The sequence below is a fragment of the Ranitomeya imitator genome, chromosome 2 (genome assembly GCF_032444005.1).
Source record: "Ranitomeya imitator isolate aRanImi1 chromosome 2, aRanImi1.pri, whole genome shotgun sequence".
NCBI lineage: Eukaryota > Metazoa > Chordata > Amphibia > Anura > Dendrobatidae > Ranitomeya > Ranitomeya imitator.
In genome coordinates, this window is record NC_091283.1 from 191710247 (window position 1) to 191729991 (window position 19745).

A 19745-nucleotide genomic window follows, 5' to 3' on the forward strand; every position below is an offset into this window, starting at 1 on the left:
TCCTTATCCCCATCCTTGTCTGCATGGCTCCTTATCCCCATCCTTGTCTGCATGGCTCCTCATCCCCATCCTGATATGCAAGGCTCTTTATCCCCATCCTTCTCTGCATGGCTCCTCATCCCCATCCTTTTATGATTGGCCCCCCATCAAAAAACATTTTTTAGAAAATAAACCATTATACTTACCTTCCTGCGCTCCCTTGCAGTGTCTTGTTTCGGTGCCAGCAGCTGCTTTATGCTTGTAAGCAGTGCATGGCAGGGACGTCATGCGCTGCTCGCAAGCAGAGCACAGCTGCCGGAATACTCACCGCTCCCCACTCCGGAACTATGTGCGTGGAGGGCTGGGAGTATTCATTGCTATTAAGCAGCGTGCACAGTGTCAGCCGCTATGCAGTCACATGTGCCTCTACTTAAGAGAAATTAATATTCACCTCTCTCCACGCCCCTTGAGAGTGGAGAGAGGTGAATATTCATTTTTCTTAACTAGCGGCCATACGTGATTGCCCAGCAGTTGCAGGAAGCTGGCTGCTGCTGACGCTGTGCAGGCACAGGCTTTAGCTGCAGCAGCTGGCTGCTGCCACCTGTGACCCGCCGCTACCGCTCCCCCTCCATGTTCTGGACACCTCACTCGAGTATTAGCTGAGGGGGGCATTGTCAGCACAAAAGAAATGTGCTGAAAAACGAGGTTTATACTCGAGTATATACAGTAATCTATTTATGAGCAGAGATGCGACCCCGACGAGGAGAAGCTATGATGGAGATGTCGGAGAGCAGAGAGGTGAGTATTAGAAGTTGGAACAAAGCCCAGTCGTGGTGGGGCTTAACCCTCTGATCTGGGATAGTCCTGTTGAATCCAGAACGGTTGGGAGCTATGCTTTATGGAGGACCTGTCATTACCCATAAATATTTTTTATATCTGGTGTAAATTATTCTTCCTTATTCCTTAATCCGGCAATGTTTTCATTTTATTCCTGCACCTCTTTCTTCCTGAGATACGACCCCCTCTTCCCTGTATATATTTCTAGTCTTTTTTTTTTTTTTAGCCAAGTGGGTGTGCTTGTCAACTCTTTTCTGTGGCAACCCTTTTGATGACCACGCCCAGTTGGCTAAAATACTAGGTTTATATACAAGGAAGAAGATGTCATATATCAGGTACAGAGAGGCACAGGAACATAAGAAAAACTTCACCGGATTCAGGAGAAAAGCGGCATTTACATCAGGTAAAAAAAATACATATTTATGGTAAGTGAAGGGTCCCCTTTTAGTATTTGGCTATGCTTTATTTCCTGAACACCTAATTTATAGTTTATACAGTGGGGCAAAAAAGTATTTAGTCAGTCAGCAATAGTGCAAGTTCCACCACTTAAAAAGATGAGAGGCGTCTGTAATTTACATCATAGGTAGACCTCAACTATGGGAGACAAACTGAGAAAAAAGAAATCCAGAAAATCACATTGTCTGTTTTTTAACATTTTATTTGCATATTATGGTGGAAAATAAGTATTTGGTCAGAAACAAAATTTCATCTCAATACTGTGTAATATATCCTTTGTTGGCAATGACAGAGGTCAAACGTTTTCTGTAAGTCTTCACAAGGTTGCCACACACTGTTGTTGGTATGTTGGCCCATTCCTCCATGCAGATCTCCTCTAGAGCAGTGATGTTTTTGGCTTTTCGCTTGGCAACACGGACTTTCAACTCCCTCCAAAGGTTTTCTATAGGGTTGAGATCTGGAGACTGGCTAGGCCACTCCAGGACCTTGAAATGCTTCTTACGAAGCCACTCCTTCGTTGCCCTGGCGGTGTGCTTTGGATCATTGTCATGTTGAAAGACCCAGCCACGTTTCATCTTCAATGCCCTTGCTGATGGAAGGAGGTTTGCACTCAAAATCTCATGATACATGGCCCCATTCATTCTTTCATGTACCCGGATCAGTCATCCTGGCCCCTTTGCAGAGAAACAGCCCCAAAGCATGATGTTTCCACCACCATGCTTTACAGTAGGTATGGTGTTTGATGGATGCAACTCAGTATTCTTTTTCCTCCAAACACGACAAGTTGTGTTTCTACCAAACAGTTCCAGTTTGGTTTCATCAGACCATAGGACATTCTCCCAAAACTCCTCTGGATCATCCAAATGCTCTCTAGCAAACTTCAGACGGGCCCGGACATGTACTGGATTAAGCAGTGGGACACGTCTGGCACTGCAGGATCTGAGTCCATGGTGGCGTAGTGTGTTACTTATGGTAGGCCTTGTTACATTGGTCCCAGCTCTCTGCAGTTCATTCACTAGGTCCCCCCGCGTGGTTCTGGGATTTTTGCTCACCGTTCTTGTGATCATTCTGACCCCACGGGGTGGGATTTTGCGTGGAGCCCCAGATCGAGGGAGATTATCAGTGGTCTTGTATGTCTTCCATTTTCTAATTATTGCTCCCACTGTTGATTTCTTCACTCCAAGCTGGTTGGCTATTGCAGATTCAGTCTTCCCAGCCTGGTGCAGGGCTACAATTTTGTTTCTGGTGTCCTTTGACAGCTCTTTGGTCTTCACCATAGTGGAGTTTGGAGTCAGACTGTTTGAGGGTGTGCACAGGTGTCTTTTTATACTGATAACAAGTTTAAACAGGTGCCATTACTACAGGTAATGAGTGGAGGAAAGAGGAGACTCTTAAAGAAGAAGTTACAGGTCCGTGAGAGCCAGAAATCTTGATTGTTTGTTTCTGACCAAATACTTATTTTCCACCATAATATGCAAAAAAATGATAAAAAAACAGACAATGTGATTTTCTGGATTTTTTTTTCTCAGTTTGTCTCCCATAGTTGAGGTCTACCTATGATGTAAATTACAGACGCCTCTCATCTTTTTAAGTGGTGGAACTTGCACTATTGCTAACTGACTAAATACTTTTTTGCCCCACTGTATGTGGGATATCACAAAGCAAACAAATTACTTCTCCTCAAATGATTAATTGTATTTTTATACTTGTGAAAAGAGGAAGTCAGACTTCTAGGTTAGTTCTCTTCATATATGGACTACTAGAATGTATAAAGGGGAATTTGGGCTGTAAGAAGTTATCAACTATCCAAAGATCAACTGAACCCTCTCCCAATTACCAGAAGAGAGATGACTTGTATCCCCCTTTTTGGAATGGAGACATTCAAGCCTGCTGCCACCCCATTGAAAATGCATGGGACTTACGGAAGGACCTTATTTCTTACAGTCCTATAGAGATTGATGGAAGTGGCAGCGCACATCACATGCGCGACCACATCACATGCGCGACCACATCACATGCGCGACCACATCACATGCGCGACCATATCACATGCGTAACCACATCACATGCGCGACCACCTCTCTGCTCAAATATGGGGCACTAGTCCTTCATTTTTTTATAGGAATACCCGTTTAAATACATGCAAATAGAAAACTGTTAATTGCCTGCATCTATTTCGGATCTTTAGGCCTCAAAACCAAAAATAAGATTGTATTTACCAGTAAAACTTTATTTTTTTTGTATAATTAGTAACAACTTATCTTGGACTTTTTTTCTGAGTTACAGTCTGTATCATACTTCATAGCTGTATTAACTCTAGAGTTGAAATCTCCCAGCATTCCCTGCTGGTTCAGTGATTGCAGAGCGCCTGTTCTGGTGATTTGCATTCAGTAATCTACCGTATCACACAAACCGGCGCCTGGAAATCAGCGGTACAGTTCTCGCTGTTCCCTGGGCCTGGTGCTGAAGACAACTCATATCACTGTCCCCTGCTTGCCCTGCGATCAGTACTATCATGGGAAAATGTTGAGCATTGTATTCAACTGTTAACAGTGAGAGCAGACGGCGACTGATGGGACTGCTACTCCCATCAACCTACACCTGCTGCTGCTAATAATAGCGAGAGCAGGAGGCGACTGATGGGACTACTACTCCCATCAGCCTACACCTGATGCCGCTAATAACAGCAAGAGCAGGAGACGACTGATGGGAGTATTCATCTGCCTGTACTATAAATAAATAATAAAAATGATGTGGGTTCCTCTGTATTTTTGATAACGAGACAGGCAAAACTGACAGCTGTGAGCTGCAACCCTCAGCTGTCAGCATTAGCAAGGCTGGTTATCAAAAGTAGAGTGGTCCCCACACTGTATTTCTTAATTATTTAAATAAGTAATTTAAAAAAAACGGCATGGTATTCTCAGTGGTAAGGGGCCATGGATATAGACCCACAGCCTGAAAAGAGCAGCCTGCAGCCTCCCTAGAAAAGGCACATCTATTAGATAGCGGTGGCAAGTGGGGTTCATATTTGTGGGGTTGGTGTAACCTTTGTATTGTCTATCTTTTTTTAATTTATTTATAGCTCATGCGGCGTCTGATGAATACTCCCATCAGCTGCCTCCTGCTCTTGCTGTTATCAGTTGAATACAACTCTCAACATTCTCCCCTGCTACTGCTGATCACAGCGCCAGCACCCGTGCCAGGGATCAGCGCTAACAATACCGCTGTTCCCAGGCACCGGAACATGTCACACTAATGACACACGGATGTCATCAGTGTGCATGTATGCAGGATGTGTTGCAGCTCGTGCCTCTGTTAAAAAACGGACATGTCATCGTGTTTTGCCCATGGACACACGGTCCATGGAAACACACTGACATGTGCACAGAACCATTCATTTGAATGGGTCTATGTGTGTCAGTGTCTCCAGTACGTGTGAAAACTGTCACCGCACATACTGAACACACTGACGTGTGAAATAGGCCTAAAGAAGGAAGCAAAAATTATCTGATCCCGAGCATGAAAATGACGACTTTAGCAATTTCAGCTTTTTGGTGTTATTGTTTATTTGAAAGAGTTTTTCATGGTAAAAGCATTAACCATGAGAACAGTGCCACTGCCATGGGCTATGAAATTGACCACCACAGTGCGCTCATAACAGTGCCAGCCATGACATGCCCATAACTCTGCCGGTCACACCATTACAATAACTGTGACAACAGACAAAACTCGCTTGTGCTGCCCCTGACAAACTCATCTGGGCTACATCTACACTGCTCAAAAAAATAAAGGGAACACTAAAATCCCACATCCTAGATATCACTGAATAAATATCCCAGTTGTAAATCTTTGTTCATTACATAGTGGAATGTTGAGAACAATAAAACCTAAAAATTATCAACGTTAATCACAACTAATATCCCACTGAGGTCTGGAGTTGGAATGATGCTCAAAATCAAAAAAGTGGAAAATGAAGTTACAGGCTGATCCAACTTCAGTGGAAATGCCTCAAGACAAGGAAATGATGCTCAGTAGTGTGTGTGGCCTCTGCGTGCCTGTATGATCTCCCTACAATGCCTGGGCATGCTACTGATGAGGCGGCGGATGGTCTCATGAGGGAACTCCTCCCAGACCTGGACTAAAGCATCCACCAACTCCTGGACAGTCTGTGGTGCAACATGACGTTGGTGGATGGTGCGAGACATGATTTCCCAGATGTGTTCAATCGGATTTAGGTCTGAGGAATGGGTGGGCCAGTCCATAGCTTCAATGCCTTCATCTTGCAGGAACTGCTGACACACTCCAGCCACATGAGGTCTGGCATTGTCCTGCATTAGGAGGATCCCAGGGCCAACCGCACCAGCATATGGTCTCACAAGGGGTCTGAGGATCTCATCTCGGTACCTAATGGCAGTCAGGCTACCTCTGGCGAGCACATGGAGGGCTGTGCGACCCTCCAAAGAAATGCCACCCCACACCATTACTGACCCACTGCTAAACTAGTAATGCTGAAGGATGTTGCAGGCAGCAGATCACTCTCCACGGCGTCTCCAGTCATGTCTGTCACATGTGTTCAGTGTGAACCTGCTTTCATCTGTGAAGAGCACAGGGCGCCAGTGGCAAATTTGCCAATCCTGGTGTTCTGTGGCAAAGGCCAAGCGTCCTGCACGGTGTTGGGCTGTGAGCACAACCCCCATCTGTGGACATCGGGTACTCAGACCATCCTCATGGAGTCGGTTTTTAACCGATTGTGCAGACACATGCACATTTGTGGCCTGCTGGAGATCATTTTGCAGGGCTCTGGCAGTGATCCTCCTGTTCCTCCTTGCACAAAGGCTGAGGTAGCAGTCCTGCTGCTGGGTTGTTGCCCTCCTACGACCCCCTCCACGTCTCCTGGTGTACTGGCCTGTCTCCTGGTAGCGCCTCCAGCCTCTGGACACTACACTGACAGACACAGCAAACCTTCTTGCCACAGCTCGCATTGATGTGTCATCCTGGATGAGCTGCACTACCTGAGCCACTTGTGTGGGTTGTAGAGTCCGTCTCATGCTACCACGAGTGTGAAAGCACAACCAACATTCAAAAGTGACCAAAACATCAGCCAGAAAGCATTGGTACTGAGATGTGGTCTGTGGTCCCCACCTGCAGAACCACTCCTTTATTGAGGGTGTCTTGATAATTGCCAATAATTTCCATCTGTTGTCTATTCCATTTGCACACCAGCATGTGAAATTGATTGTCAAACAGTGTTGCTTCCTAAGTGGACAGTTTGATTTCACAGACGTTTGATTTACTTGGAGTTATGTTCTGTTGTTTAAGTGTTCCCTTTATTTGTTTGAGCAGTGTATATACACCGTGCCTGTTTCACCAATGAACAGAAGTGCAATCATTTTATTTTGCTTTCAGGAAAGTGCTGGTGGTGAATCTGTCAGCAGGCTGTTACCATCTAATCTGAGAACAGCATAATGTAAAGACGGAGACCCTGATTCCAGCGATGTGCCACTTATTGGGATGCTTTTTTTGTAGTTTTTACAAAATCACAGTTTTAGTGACAGGAGATTATCACTAGAAGGCTAGTATTCCTGCTGCCAGGCAGTCCAACCACTGATTGGCAGCTTTCTGCATATGCACAGTGTATATAGAAAGGAGTCAATCAGAGGTGTGGTGTGGTTGCAGGAGCTCCGGTGTTGGTGAGGCGGTAGCTTCGGTAGTGATGAGGAGGCAGCGGGGTCAGTGCAGGCTGTAGGCTTTCCTGAAGAGATGGGTTTTCAGGTTACGTCTGAAGGATCCGAATGTGGTTGACAGATTCCCTTTAAGTTATCTTGAAAACTGATGGGCGGTAATGTTCTTGGGTGGAGTTGTCCTTTCGTTACACTTTAGTTATGGGTGTTCCCGTGAGGCTGTAGTTTTCTTGTCTTCTGGTGACATAATATCAGTACAGTTTGGACCTATATCGCACTATGTTATATTCTTGCTTTTTTGTTTATGTATGACCTGAATCTTTATCTTCTTAATAAATAGCGCCATACAAGGCAAAGATAAAATACCATACTGTACCTAAGTAACAATGCCATACATTGTCTTATACAGCACCACAGTCCAGAGATAATATACCATACTGTGCCTAAACAGCAGTGTCATATATTGCCTAAATAGCACCATACAGTGCAAGGATAAAATGCCGTACTGTGTCTACGTAACAGTCATACATTGCCTAAATAATTAGCACCATACAATGCAAAGATAATATACCGTAGTGTATTTAAGTAAAAGTGCCGAACATTGCCTTATATAGCACCATACAGTGCAGAGATAATATACAGTAGTGTACATTGCCTTAAATAGCTCCATACAGTGCCTAAATAGCAGTGTCATACATTACCTAAATAATACCATACAGTGCAAGGATAAAATACCGTACTGTGCCTACATAGCAGTGTCATACATTACCTAAATAATATCATACAGTGCAAGGATAAAATACCGTACTGTGCCTAAATAGCAGTGACATACATTGCCTAAATAAATAATACCATACAATGCAAAGATTATATACCGTACCGTGCCTAAGTCTCAGTGTCACATAATGTCCAAATAAATTGTACCATACAGTGCAAAGAAAATATACTGTATTGTACCTAAGGAGCAGTGTAACGTAATATCCAAATAAACAGCACCATACGAGGATAGTTTACCGTACTGTGCCTAAGTAACAGTGTCATACATTGCCTAAATAGTACCATACAGTGCAGATGTAATATACCGTACTGTGCCTAAATAGCAGTGCCATACATTGCCTTAGATAGCACCATACTGTGCACAGATAATATCATGTACTGTGCCTAAGTAACAGTGTCATAGATTGCCTAAATAAATAATACCATGCAATGCAAAGATAATATACCGTACGCTGCTTTAGATAGCACCATACAGTGCAGATAATATACCGTACTGCGCCTCAGTACCACTGCCATACGTTGCCTAAATAGAGGTGCACATACCGATGATTTGTGCAGATTTCCCTCAATCCAGCTATTATCTCGGTGAAACATGACTTCTCTTCTCGCTGACAGGCCATGAAGACGTACCAGCTGTACCACAACGACTGTCTAAACTCGGAGCACAAACTGCGGGAGGCAGAGAAGCAGGACGAGAAGCGCACGGGCAAAGTGAGCGAGCAGACGCTGAGCTCACCGGTGGCTGAAAGAGGGCCGAGACGAAGCTCGCTGAAAAAGAGCGAGAGGCTTGTTGAGAAGGTAAGGAGGGTCTTGGTGCAAAAATATGTATCGCGGCTTCGGCCACTGACTTATAGAAGTGCTGTCCTGTTATGTTGCGGTGGGACCAGTGGTCTTGTACTGCTGGCCATTTACATGAGTTAGCTAGCCAATATGCTACAATATATCTATTGGTTTTTTTTTAGAGGTTGAAGAAATACCTGGAGAATAGTCAAAAATGCACCAAGGCCCGAAATGAATATCTCATCAACTTGAACACGGTGAACTCCAACCTGAACAACTACTATATCAATGATGTCAGCGACCTGATCGATGTAGGTGGCTCCTGCGGTTCTCTCCTTCATTCTGGATCATCAGTCATGCCCCCCTAGTAATGTTCCCACTTTTTCCCCGGCAGTGTTGTGATCTTGGCTTTCACCTTTCCCTTGGGAAGACTATGCGAGTATTCTTGCAGGCTGAGGAACGAGTTCAAGCCTCCCGACACCAAGGTCTTCAGGCCATTGAAGGGGCCGTTGACAACTTGGATGCACAGGCTGACAAACACAAGATGATGGAGATGCGGGGTGACGCCTTCTGTCCTCCAGCACGATTTGAATTCCAGCCCCATGAGGGCGATGAGGTATGGAACCTGCTCGTCTTTTGGGGGCGTCCAAAATAAATATGTAGGTTTTTTTGTAAATACATATGTCATGTTCTTCTTCTCCAGGTGTTGGAGGTCCGATCTGAGCCACTTTTTCACCAAGAGCTGATCACCAGATTTCAACATATTCAATCGAGACTGGAAAGCGAGCATCTAGAGACTGAAGAGGTACGTTACACCTTAAAGGGATTATTACAAGTTGAGAATTGGACTCTGAAATGCCCCGACGTACTGAAGTGGTGGCTGTAAATTTAGCATCTACTGTATAGGACTACGCTATTCAGTTATCTCCATCAGTCCTATGGACTTTCGGACTGCTGGGGAGGAAAAACATGTGCTCTTTTTGGGGCAGATTTGTTCATGCATTATGGTTGTACCTATACTCCTTTCTAGACTTTGTTCGTATTGCTTTGCAGGACCCTGTCCTTCAGCCTTGTTAGTAATCTGTTGACACAGGGCGGGAGCCTTGAGAACCGCCTCCTACCTGATGGCATTCTTGGCCCTCCTTATGATTAGCAGGCCTGACACGGTGTGATATGTTCATCATGCCACAACGTTGACCTTGTGCCAGATCAGCTAATCAAAAGAGGAGCCGGTGGTGGCGAGAGGTAAGAGATGGTTCTCCTCCCGTGTGGCGGCCATAGATTACTGATGTGGCTGATGGACTGAGCCCGTGAATCGATTCACACCAACATTCCCATTATCCTTTCGCATGCCTCGGTTGAACCTGAGGGACATCTCAACAGAACCCTCACCAATTCCATTCTAAGTCACTGGTGTCCTTTGGACATTGGTCAATTCTGGTGGGGCCTATTATATAATAGATCCAGAATTGCATTGTTGTTGTTTCTATGTAATGGAAGTCAGAAAGAAAATGTGAGCAGAGCCTTATGCAGAATATTCAGTGTTACTGAGCAAGATTGACCAGGTTATGGGACATACGTATGGGTCCTCAACTTTATTCCATGCTTATTCATATATGTGATTCGTGGAGCTTAGCTGGATGAAATGAGGTGGGTCTGGGCATGGCAAATTACTGAAAATAATATGGAGGACCCTTTCACCACCAAACGTTGTAGAAAGCTAATTGAAATTGGGAGCAATCAACATTTGCATTCTGAGCCTGTTTTCTTTTCAGGTGAACAAGACACTTAAGGCTACTCTCCAGTCTCTACTAGACCTCATTGGAGCAGATGACTTTGACTTGTCCGATGCATTTCAGTCCAGCCAGTCCACAGAATCCTTAAAATCCACGGGATCAGACACCAGCAGTAAGACAAGCACGGCAAAAAGACGGGCCAACCAGCAGGACACAGAGACCTTCTATGTTACGGTGAGAAGGAAATAGGTAGGAGAACAATATGGGGCTTGACCTTTTGAGGTCGGGGGCCATAAATGTGAGGACCACACAGAAAAAAATGCAGTTATGACGGCCCTCAATGGAAGTTTGGGAAGAATTATATAAATGACCATTCAAAGATACCCAACAATGCCACCATTCAAGATCTACTCATTCTCCTGGTGTCTCACTACGGTTCCATTCACCAGGCTAATTGCCCATGTTGTACTTTAGCACAATAAGCTGTCACTCAACATCACTAGTAATTACACGTCTTCATCCCATAGCAGCAAGTGAATGGGCCATTAGTCTGGTATGGAATGACTGGTTGTTAACCTAGATTCTTCAGGAGGGGCTGTCTGCTTTATAAAACCCCCTTTTAAAGGCCCTCTTACGGAATTCAGTGTTAATAGAGGAGGATCCCGTATTCAAGACACTCAACAAAGGGCAACTCTTTCTCTGTGAAGGACTTGGCGCATCCATGATCTACATGGACAAGGAATTAAAAGTATCTAGGACTTCAACATCAACCATCCTCATGATGAGAAATAGGTGGAGGTCCAAGCTCAGTTCAGTCTAATTTTTCTTAAATATCTGCTAAAGAAAACCCTTTTAATGATCTAATGTATCAATTTTGGCATCATCATGTGGAGATACTGTGCCGGTTGCAGAATTAGTAGGTGTAGAGTAACGTCCCGTGGATGGTCCCTGCTGTTCTGATGCTTCCATGTTTGGTGTAGCTGATATCTGCTTACTTGTATTTTTCTTTTCTGTTTTAGAAATTGCAGAAGTATCTTGCAGGGAGAAGCACTATATGTAAATTACAGTCAAAGCGAGACCGGCTGAAGGAAGCCATAGATAAAGGCAAGTGGATTGTGCTCAGTAGAACTTGGAGTTGTCCAGTTTCTGGTCAAATGTCTTCCAGTTTTTTGCCAAGAATCTCTAAATGATCCCGTAAACCTCAAAAGCAACGCTCTTCTCTTTCATAGGTTTGCATTGTCATTTACTTATGTGTCCGCCTCCCCAGCCATCCTCTAGCTCTGTTCACACTTGTGCAGAAGTGGGCAAAGCAAGAGAGCAGCTGGGCAAGCGGTATTGACCTCTGCCGCCATCTTCATTACTATGGATGGGGAGAGTGCTCGGTTCAATGCTAATGAAGACAATGATCATGGGGGGCCTGACTTCTGACATGTGAAAATTTAGGAACCCTTTAAGGCTATTAGTGGCTGCCATCAAGATTGGTTATTTTGATCATATTGACACAAGATTCCCTTCTATAAGTCTCCGCCATACCAGTAGAAGTTCTGGCAACCTGGTCAATACTGCTGCCTTCAAGATTGGGTATTTTGATCATATTGACACAAGGTTCCCTTCTATAAGTCTCCGCTATACCAGTAGAAGTTCTGGCAACCTGGTCAACACTGCTGCCATCAAGATTGGGTATTTTGATCATATTGACACAAGGTTCCCTTCTATAAGTCTCCGCTATACCAGTAGAAGTTCTGGCAACCTGGTCAACACTGCTGCCATCAAGATTGGGTATTTTGATCATATTGACACAAGGTTCCCTTCTATAAGTCTCCGCTATAACAGTAGAAGTTCTGGCAACCTGGTCAACACTTGGAGGAGGCCCTCCAGTTTTCACTGTCTCCTTTATATACAAGCTTGCTTGCACAGAACAGCGCCACTCTTGCCTTTATGTAGTTCCTGGTATTGCAGCTTACATCTAATGACTTAAAGTGTAACCATCTTTTTAATTTTTAGTTCATAAATCAATAGTACACATGAAAATAAGAAACTTTGTAATATCTCTTATGAGATAACTCCTCTTCTTTCTCCTCCTGGACTGAACTTTCTATGTCAAAATTCTCAATTTACAGTTAAAATTTGCATTCATTGAAGACAAGTTTTCCCAGTACTGAGATAGGAGATGACAGTTGGTGCTCATAGTATTCTATGGAGGAGGCGGAGGCAGGCACAGACATTCTACTGCAAGTTCTCCTGAAACGACTGTTTACATTTTAAACATATAGTAAAAAAAAAGTTAAATTGTAACTATTTCAGGAGAACTTGCAGTAGAATGTCTGTGTTGGCCTCTAGCTTCTCCTCTCTCCATAGAATTTTATAAGCACCAACTGTCACCTCCTATCTCAGTAGTGGAAAAATTTGTCTTTGCTGAACACAGATTTTTTTCCCCCGTTAATTGAGAGTGAAAGATTAGTAGTCCAGGAGGGGAAATAAGCAGATTTCTCTGATAAGATATATTACAAAGTGTCTTATTCTCATAGATAATATTCATTTATGAAATGAGAATTGAAACCACTATTACTTTTTAAATGATTTTGAGCTGCAATACCAGACACAGCCTGTGGACCAGAGTGGCGCTGTTTCCCCAAAAAATCTTATGTAACCTTTTAAAGATAAAAATGTATTTTGTGTCCACTTATCTGTCCTTCTTTCCATTAAATGATATTATAATAGCATATTATATAGCAAAGTACATCGAGATCTGCTAAGCAATGGTTATTTCCTAAGCTGCTCTAATAAGTAGATGTATTCAAATGATATATGAGAACAGCTGAGGAAGTTGCCGTATTTCTGTGTGTTCTGCAATTTCTCACTGTTTCCATTTTCCTCTGCAGCTGCTGAGTCACACAGTCACATCTCTGGGTATGTACGCTGTATGTTCTCTGTATTGGGGGGTACAGAGGAGGAACGGGAAGTAGAATCTTTAGCCGATATGGATTTATTTAGTATCCGTTAAAAAAACATAAACCTCACACCACAAGGCAATGATTGACCCTGGTTCCTGCTTTCCCCACTGATTTCCTTTTCTTCTTATTACAAGGCTGCAAGTTAAATAAAAAATGTTTTCTGTAGCCACCACTAGAGGGAGCCATAGAGCTCACAGCATACTGTTTTATCATGTAGACTGCTGAACTACTCAGCTCCCTCTAGTGGTGACTACAGGTAGCTGACATTTTTAACTGTGCTTCTCAGCTCCCTATAGTGGTGACCACAGGCACACATAATTAGGTTATATCATTCAGTTCTATATATTCAGGGGATTTGAAGCATTATATAAAAAACGTGTAATGTTGCTAAAATGTACAAAATGTTTTAGATCATAATAACAAAATATGGACATTTAACATTAAATTTTGTCCTTTGCTTTGGAGCTTTTGTATGGGTGACCAGTTGTTCCATTTGACAATATCTTGAGACCAGGGGAGAACCAGTCCCCTCCCATTATGGCAATCGGTGGGATTAACCATTATGACCTATCCAATGGATAGTTAAGTAAATAAGGCAGCACACTGCAGCGCTAGAACATACAAACTTGAAAAACAAAATTTGAACTGCATTACTGCACTAGAAATATGAAAAATGAGAGCTTATAGCGCATAAAAATGGCCAATTTTATGTGTACCTGGTAGCCCCTTTACGGCATCTCTCTTATACCAGGTCCTACACTTGCCTTACCTCGCTGAGAATAAACGTCTCCATCTGAATGGGTACATGTGAAACATCTTCTTAGACTAGAATTCTCTCTCTCTGTGGAGGGGTATTAGACCTGCTGTAATTAAAACACCTGAAGCTAGGAGGTGGAGTGCACGATCAGAAGGCTAGAGAATACATTTCAAAAACCTGACCTGCACATCCAAACATAGACTCAGTGTGAACAGGTGCTGAACCTAGAGTCACCAACTCGTATACAGTTAAGTAAATAAGGCAGCACACTGCAGCGCTAGAACATACAAACTTGAAAAACAAAATTTGAACTGCATTACTGCACTAGAAATATGAAAAATGAGAGCTTTTAGCGCATAAAAATGGCCAATTTTATGTGTACTTGATAGCCCCTTTACTGCATCTCTCTTATACCAGGTCTACCAGGTACACATAAAATTGGCCATTTTTATGCGCTAAAAGCTCTCATTTTTCATATTTCTAGTGCAGTAATGCAGTTCAAATTTTGTTTTTCAAGTTTGTACGTTCTAGCGCTGCAGTGTGCTGCCTTATTTACTTAACTGTATACGAGTTGGCGACTCTAGGTTCAGCACCTGTTCACACTGAGTCTATGTTTGGATGTGCAGGTCAGGTTTTTGAAATCTATCCAATGGATAGTTGACGATTTATGTAGACTGGAATACCCCGATTGTTGCCCTTTTTGAATTTTGCTGCCCCTTAGTCCAGGATTAGAGAAAAAGTTATGTGTTTTTTTTCCCACCAAAACAGCGCCACTACTGGGCACAGGTTGTATCTGGTATTGCAGTGCATTCTTATTCATGTTTCGGGCTGAGCTGCAGTAAGGCATACAAAACTTAGACAAGACTGGCATTGTCTATAGGTGCAAAGCCAGCCGCTTTAATAAACAAAGCCTTTATTAAGCGGCGTGTATATAAAAGTAACCCTTGGAATTTTTTCCTTTTTTATTTGATCCTGTCTATTGGATACCATCCTGTTTAATGATAAATGACTCTAATAAAGTTTGTGTCTTTATGTAATGGAGGCCAGAATATCTTCTATGTTTATTGCCTCTGTTATATTATAAGGTAGGGGATACCGGCAAATTTGGCCGCAACACGGGTCCAGCATGACCAAAAATTGCAGTAGCAAAATGCAGGTCAATGGGGTTGCATTGCGACCCATGGGCTGCAATAAGTCATAAAAAATCACAACCAATTGGATTTTTTGTGGTTTGGTTGTTGCGGTCACGGTACCCTACGGGTACCAACATGACCCCATTCACCTACATTATGCTGCAGCATAGAGCAATCTTTTTGCTGCTTTATCTGTGTTGCAACTTCAGTTGCCGCGTAGCCCCAGCCTTTATGTGAAGCGAGGATTTGCATGTGGGTGAATTGTATGTCCCACGGTTGGTTTCAGGCAGGAGTCCAGCACCAGTAAGTCTCAAAGGGCGAGAAGGCAGAGACCGTCCTCCCAGTATAACCACAAACTGTTTAACGGGGACTTGGAGGAGTTTGTGCAGGTACCCGCCATATCTGCTGCCCTTTTCTTTGCTTCCTGATCTGGCTCATATTCCCTTTTGGGGAATTTACTGCAGTGTTGCTCGCTCCAGAAGCCTTCGCTGCATAGGACTCTCCCTGCCGGTGCAAATATCTATCACCTCGCTGCTGAATGATCTCACGGTCTGAGCTTCTGCTGCTGATAGGACCCTTATTTTAGGTTTCTCTTTTCCCTCTCTTATTCCACATGACCTTTTTTATTTCTGTATTTCAATTTTTATACCTAACACTGCCAGCCACTCTTCCCCATGCCCCCATAGTGCCCGATATTGTACTTCCATATAAGTGCCAGCCTTAAAGGGGACCTGTCACTAATTCTGTCTTCTCTTGTTTTTCCCAAGAAATAACAATTCTCATGTATCTTTTTTTTCAATTCTGCGTTGTCCCATTCCTCTGATATTCCGCCTGGACATTTAGGAATAAATTGACAATAAGGTGTTACCTTTCACTTATGAAAGAAGTGTGTCCCCGCACAGTCCGACACTTTCAATGTTAGTGGACAGTAGCAGATTCGGTAGGCACACACTCCCTCAACAGGTAACCCATGTGAGTGGACCCTACTGTCTTAGCGTTTGTAACACATGACACAATGAAGCCTGATGCCTATTAAACTGTAAGTGATTGACTGCTGCCTTCATGCATGGCACTTGCAACAGGATCATAAGTGGGTGCTGTTGTGCCTAATAGCTCAGCATTGATAAACCAACATATAGATGCTCAAATCTCTACTTTGGTGACATGCACCTTTTATTATGCCTCTATTTCATAGTTACCAACAGTCTGTGAGTATGCCGGGACTGTCTCTATTTTTTGGCAGTCTAGAAAAGCAGTGGAGCTTGCTTAATAAGGACCTGTCACTTGCTCTAAAAACTGAGTTAAATACCTTGGCAAAAATCTTCGCGTTCCCCTGATTATACCGCTCTTTTCCATTTTGCACTGCGTCGCTCCATTGCTGAGATATTAACATTTGTTGCTTTCAGATTGTAGTACGTGAAATCTCTGCTTGTAGCGCAACTGGGCGTTTCTTCAGAGTCTTCTCTGGGGCGTGTGCCTTCGCTCATCCCTCCCACACGCTGCCAATCACAGCTCGGCATCCAATTCTGCAGTCTGTCAGACTCAAAGGCTGCCTAGCTATGATTTGCAGTGTCTGGGAGTGAAGGATGATAGCACGTGACCCAAACCACATTGAAAACTCTGAAGAATCGCTCAGTTGGTCTACAAGAAGAGATTTCACATACTGCGATCCAGAAGAAACAAATATGAATTTATCGGAAATGGAGCAACACAGCGCAAAATAGCGAAGTGGCACAAAATCCCCGTCACTCATTTTTTTAAAAAAGGTATTGAGCTCAATCTCTTGGATCAAGTGACACGTCAGCTTTAAACCACACCACAGAGTTGAAGGTTGCATCCAGTTTAGCTTTCACTGAGCTGAGCTGGACTAAATCAGCAAAGTTAGTATATATACAGTCTGTATTTTGCCCTCTTTTTGCTCACACAAGGAACTTTATCTTTAAAACCTCTTATCACCTATCACTCGTCATTATCTCTCTTCCTCTGCGTAATCTCTACTTCTTCCCTTTTGCCCACCCATATTTACTTCCCTTCTCATGTTGCACCATTCTACAGTATGTGCTCTGCTTTCTATGTCTTGTGTGACCCTATCTGTATTGAAAACGTGTTATACAGCATATTACTGCGGGTATAATGGGATAAACCTACAAATATCCATACATAAATGATTGTAATGGGGTGATGATGAAGAAAAGGGACCTAAACTTTTAAGGGCACCTACTTATTCCTTTATAAAGGTATGCTCTTGAGTTAGCGCTACAGATTTTTAAAGGGTGATTCCATTTACCATTTATAATATTTATAATGAATATCAATAGTACAAAAACGACCCTACATTAAATCCCATAGTTATTTTATGACATTGGTCATTCTTATTTCCAAGTCTCCCGTTACATCTGAGGACAGTGCACAGATTTGGCGATGCTTCACCCTGTGTTCATTAAAGTTTCTTCTGTAATATAGATGATAATTCAGCAGGAGTATGGATGTTGCGTTATCCAAAATTTGAGGTAGTCTTAAAAAAAAAACAAAAGATTCCTATGAAGCCAAGCCTAGATTTGGATTGATCACAAGATCCTCCATGAGACCTTCCTGAAAATGTTCCCGGCCTCCTCCATCTAGAGCATGACACCTTCCTGAAGATTCCCCTGACCACCTACATGTGTAGCATAACACCTTCCTGACAGTTCTGACCCCCTTCATTTGTAACATGACATCTTCCTAAAGGTACCCTTGACCTCCTCCACATGTAGCATGACACCTTCTTGAAAGTTCTTCTGACCTCCTTCACCTGAAGCATGACACCTTCTTGAAGGTTCTCCTGGTCTCCTCCATGTGGAGCATGACACCTTTCTGAAGGTTTCCCAGACCTCCTTCACATGTAGCATAACACCTTCTTGAAAGTTCTTCTGACCTCTTTCACCTGAAGCATGACACCTTCTTGAAGGTTCTCCTGGTCTCCTCCATGTGGAGCATGACACCTTTCTGAAGGTTTCCCAGACCTCCTTCACATGTTGCATGACAGCTTCTTGAAAGTTCTTCTGACCTCCTTCACCTGAAGCACGACACCTTCTTGAAGGTTCTTCTGGTCTCCTCCATGTGGAGCATAACACCTTTCTGAAGGTTTCCCAGACCTTCACATGTAGAATGACACCTTCTTGAAAGTTTTTCTGGTCTCCTTCATCTGTAGCATGACACCTTCCTGAAGTTTCCCCTGTCCTCCTCCACCTGTAACATGACACCGTATAGAAGGCTCTCCTGGCCTCCTCCACCTGTAGCTTAATACCTCCTTGAAAGTTCCCCTGACCTCCTTCACATGTAGCATGACAACTTCTTTAAAGTTCTTCTGACCTCCATCATCTCTAGCATGTCACTTTTCTGAAGATTCCCTTGACCTCCTCCACGTTCAGCATGACACCTGCTTGAATTTCTTGTGGCCTCCACCATGTGTAGCATAATACCTCCCTGAAGGTTCCCCTGTCCTCCTCCACCTGTAGCATGCTTCCTTCCTGAAAGTTCCCCTGACCCCCTGTATTTGTAGCACCAGAGCTTCTTAAAGGTTTGTTCTGTAGTATGACATCTTCTTGTAGGTTCTCCTGGCCTCCTCAATCTGGAGCATGACACCTTCATGTCCTGGATGGTTGCATCATGATCCACCTTGTCCCCCTCGCTGTTGCTGTGTATTTGATCTTATAGAGGGGGAGATTTATTTATACGGAAGCAGACCAGGACAAATCTTGATACCTACAGACACTGAGGGCATCATAATCCAAAGAAGCGACCACTTTGGACTTCACAGATCGGGAATTAGAAATTGACTTATAGTTTTGCTAGGCTCTTAACTTTCTCATCTACAAAAATGTACTTTTTTGATTTTTTTTTTTTGTATTCTGCACTTGAATTTGCTAAATCTGAAGCCTACCTCTGCTTTCTATAAGTGTCATATTGACTCTGCACTATTTACTATGAGTGATTTCCCTTCCGATATCCCTTGCGCGATCACAGGAGCCTCATTCTGCTTGTGCTTCCAATTAACCCTTTACAGACCGATCCTCTCTTTGTCCTTCCCCCCCCCCTCAACTCTGCTTGCAGGAGACGGCGGTACCTGTCCCGAGCCAAGGTACATTTCAGTAATTCTTCTCTTCATGCATGGCTTTCAGCGCTGTTGTGTCTGCTTGTAGTCTTCATTGTTGCTTTATTTTCCAGTTGGTTATTTCATATGTCATCTTATTGTTTTCTGTATGGTTAGAGGTTGTGGGATTAAATAGTAATGGCCAGAAGTAGAACATTCACCAGGACTCTGCCCCTGCATAGCTCCCATCCAGCCAATGATCTCTATGATCAGCCCAGGAGGTCTGGCCAGATAGGAGCCACTTGGTCTTTAATTAAGGAGCATTTTGTGGGTCTGTGTCTCAAGTTTTTGTTTGCCCCTGTTTTCCAAAAACCTACAATATCAGAAGTTTTAATCGGTGGTGGTCAGAGCGTTGAGACCCCCGATCGCTGAAACAAAGAGAAGAAGGACACTCTAAACGAGTGTTGAGTCCTATTGAGACTACTCAATAGAAAGTCAATGAACTTGTCGTTAGCAAACGCTGCCTCTCCTAGTTTCAGCCTCTTCCTCTTTCAGGACGACACTGATCATAACTTCTGTCATT

General features: G+C 43.4%; 1 protein-coding gene across 3 annotated transcripts in view; it reads left to right on the forward strand.

The window, feature by feature from the left end:
* The window catches only part of ARHGAP4 (Rho GTPase activating protein 4), a 96076-nt gene that overhangs the window by 54398 nt on the left and 21933 nt on the right, over positions 1 to 19745 (forward strand). Inside the window, exons 5-12 of one of the 3 annotated variants that reach the window (XM_069748421.1) lie at positions 8346 to 8528; positions 8693 to 8821; positions 8905 to 9126; positions 9214 to 9315; positions 10286 to 10480; positions 11266 to 11350; positions 13129 to 13156; positions 15377 to 15479. In XM_069748421.1, the coding sequence (XP_069604522.1) occupies positions 8346 to 8528; positions 8693 to 8821; positions 8905 to 9126; positions 9214 to 9315; positions 10286 to 10480; positions 11266 to 11350; positions 13129 to 13156; positions 15377 to 15479 (1047 nt within the window). Of the gene's footprint in view, positions 1 to 8345; positions 8529 to 8692; positions 8822 to 8904; positions 9127 to 9213; positions 9316 to 10285; positions 10481 to 11265; positions 11351 to 13128; positions 13157 to 15376; positions 15480 to 19182; positions 19211 to 19745 lie in introns of all 3 variants that reach the window. The other 2 variants (XM_069748422.1, XR_011318038.1) reach the window with 2 other exon arrangements.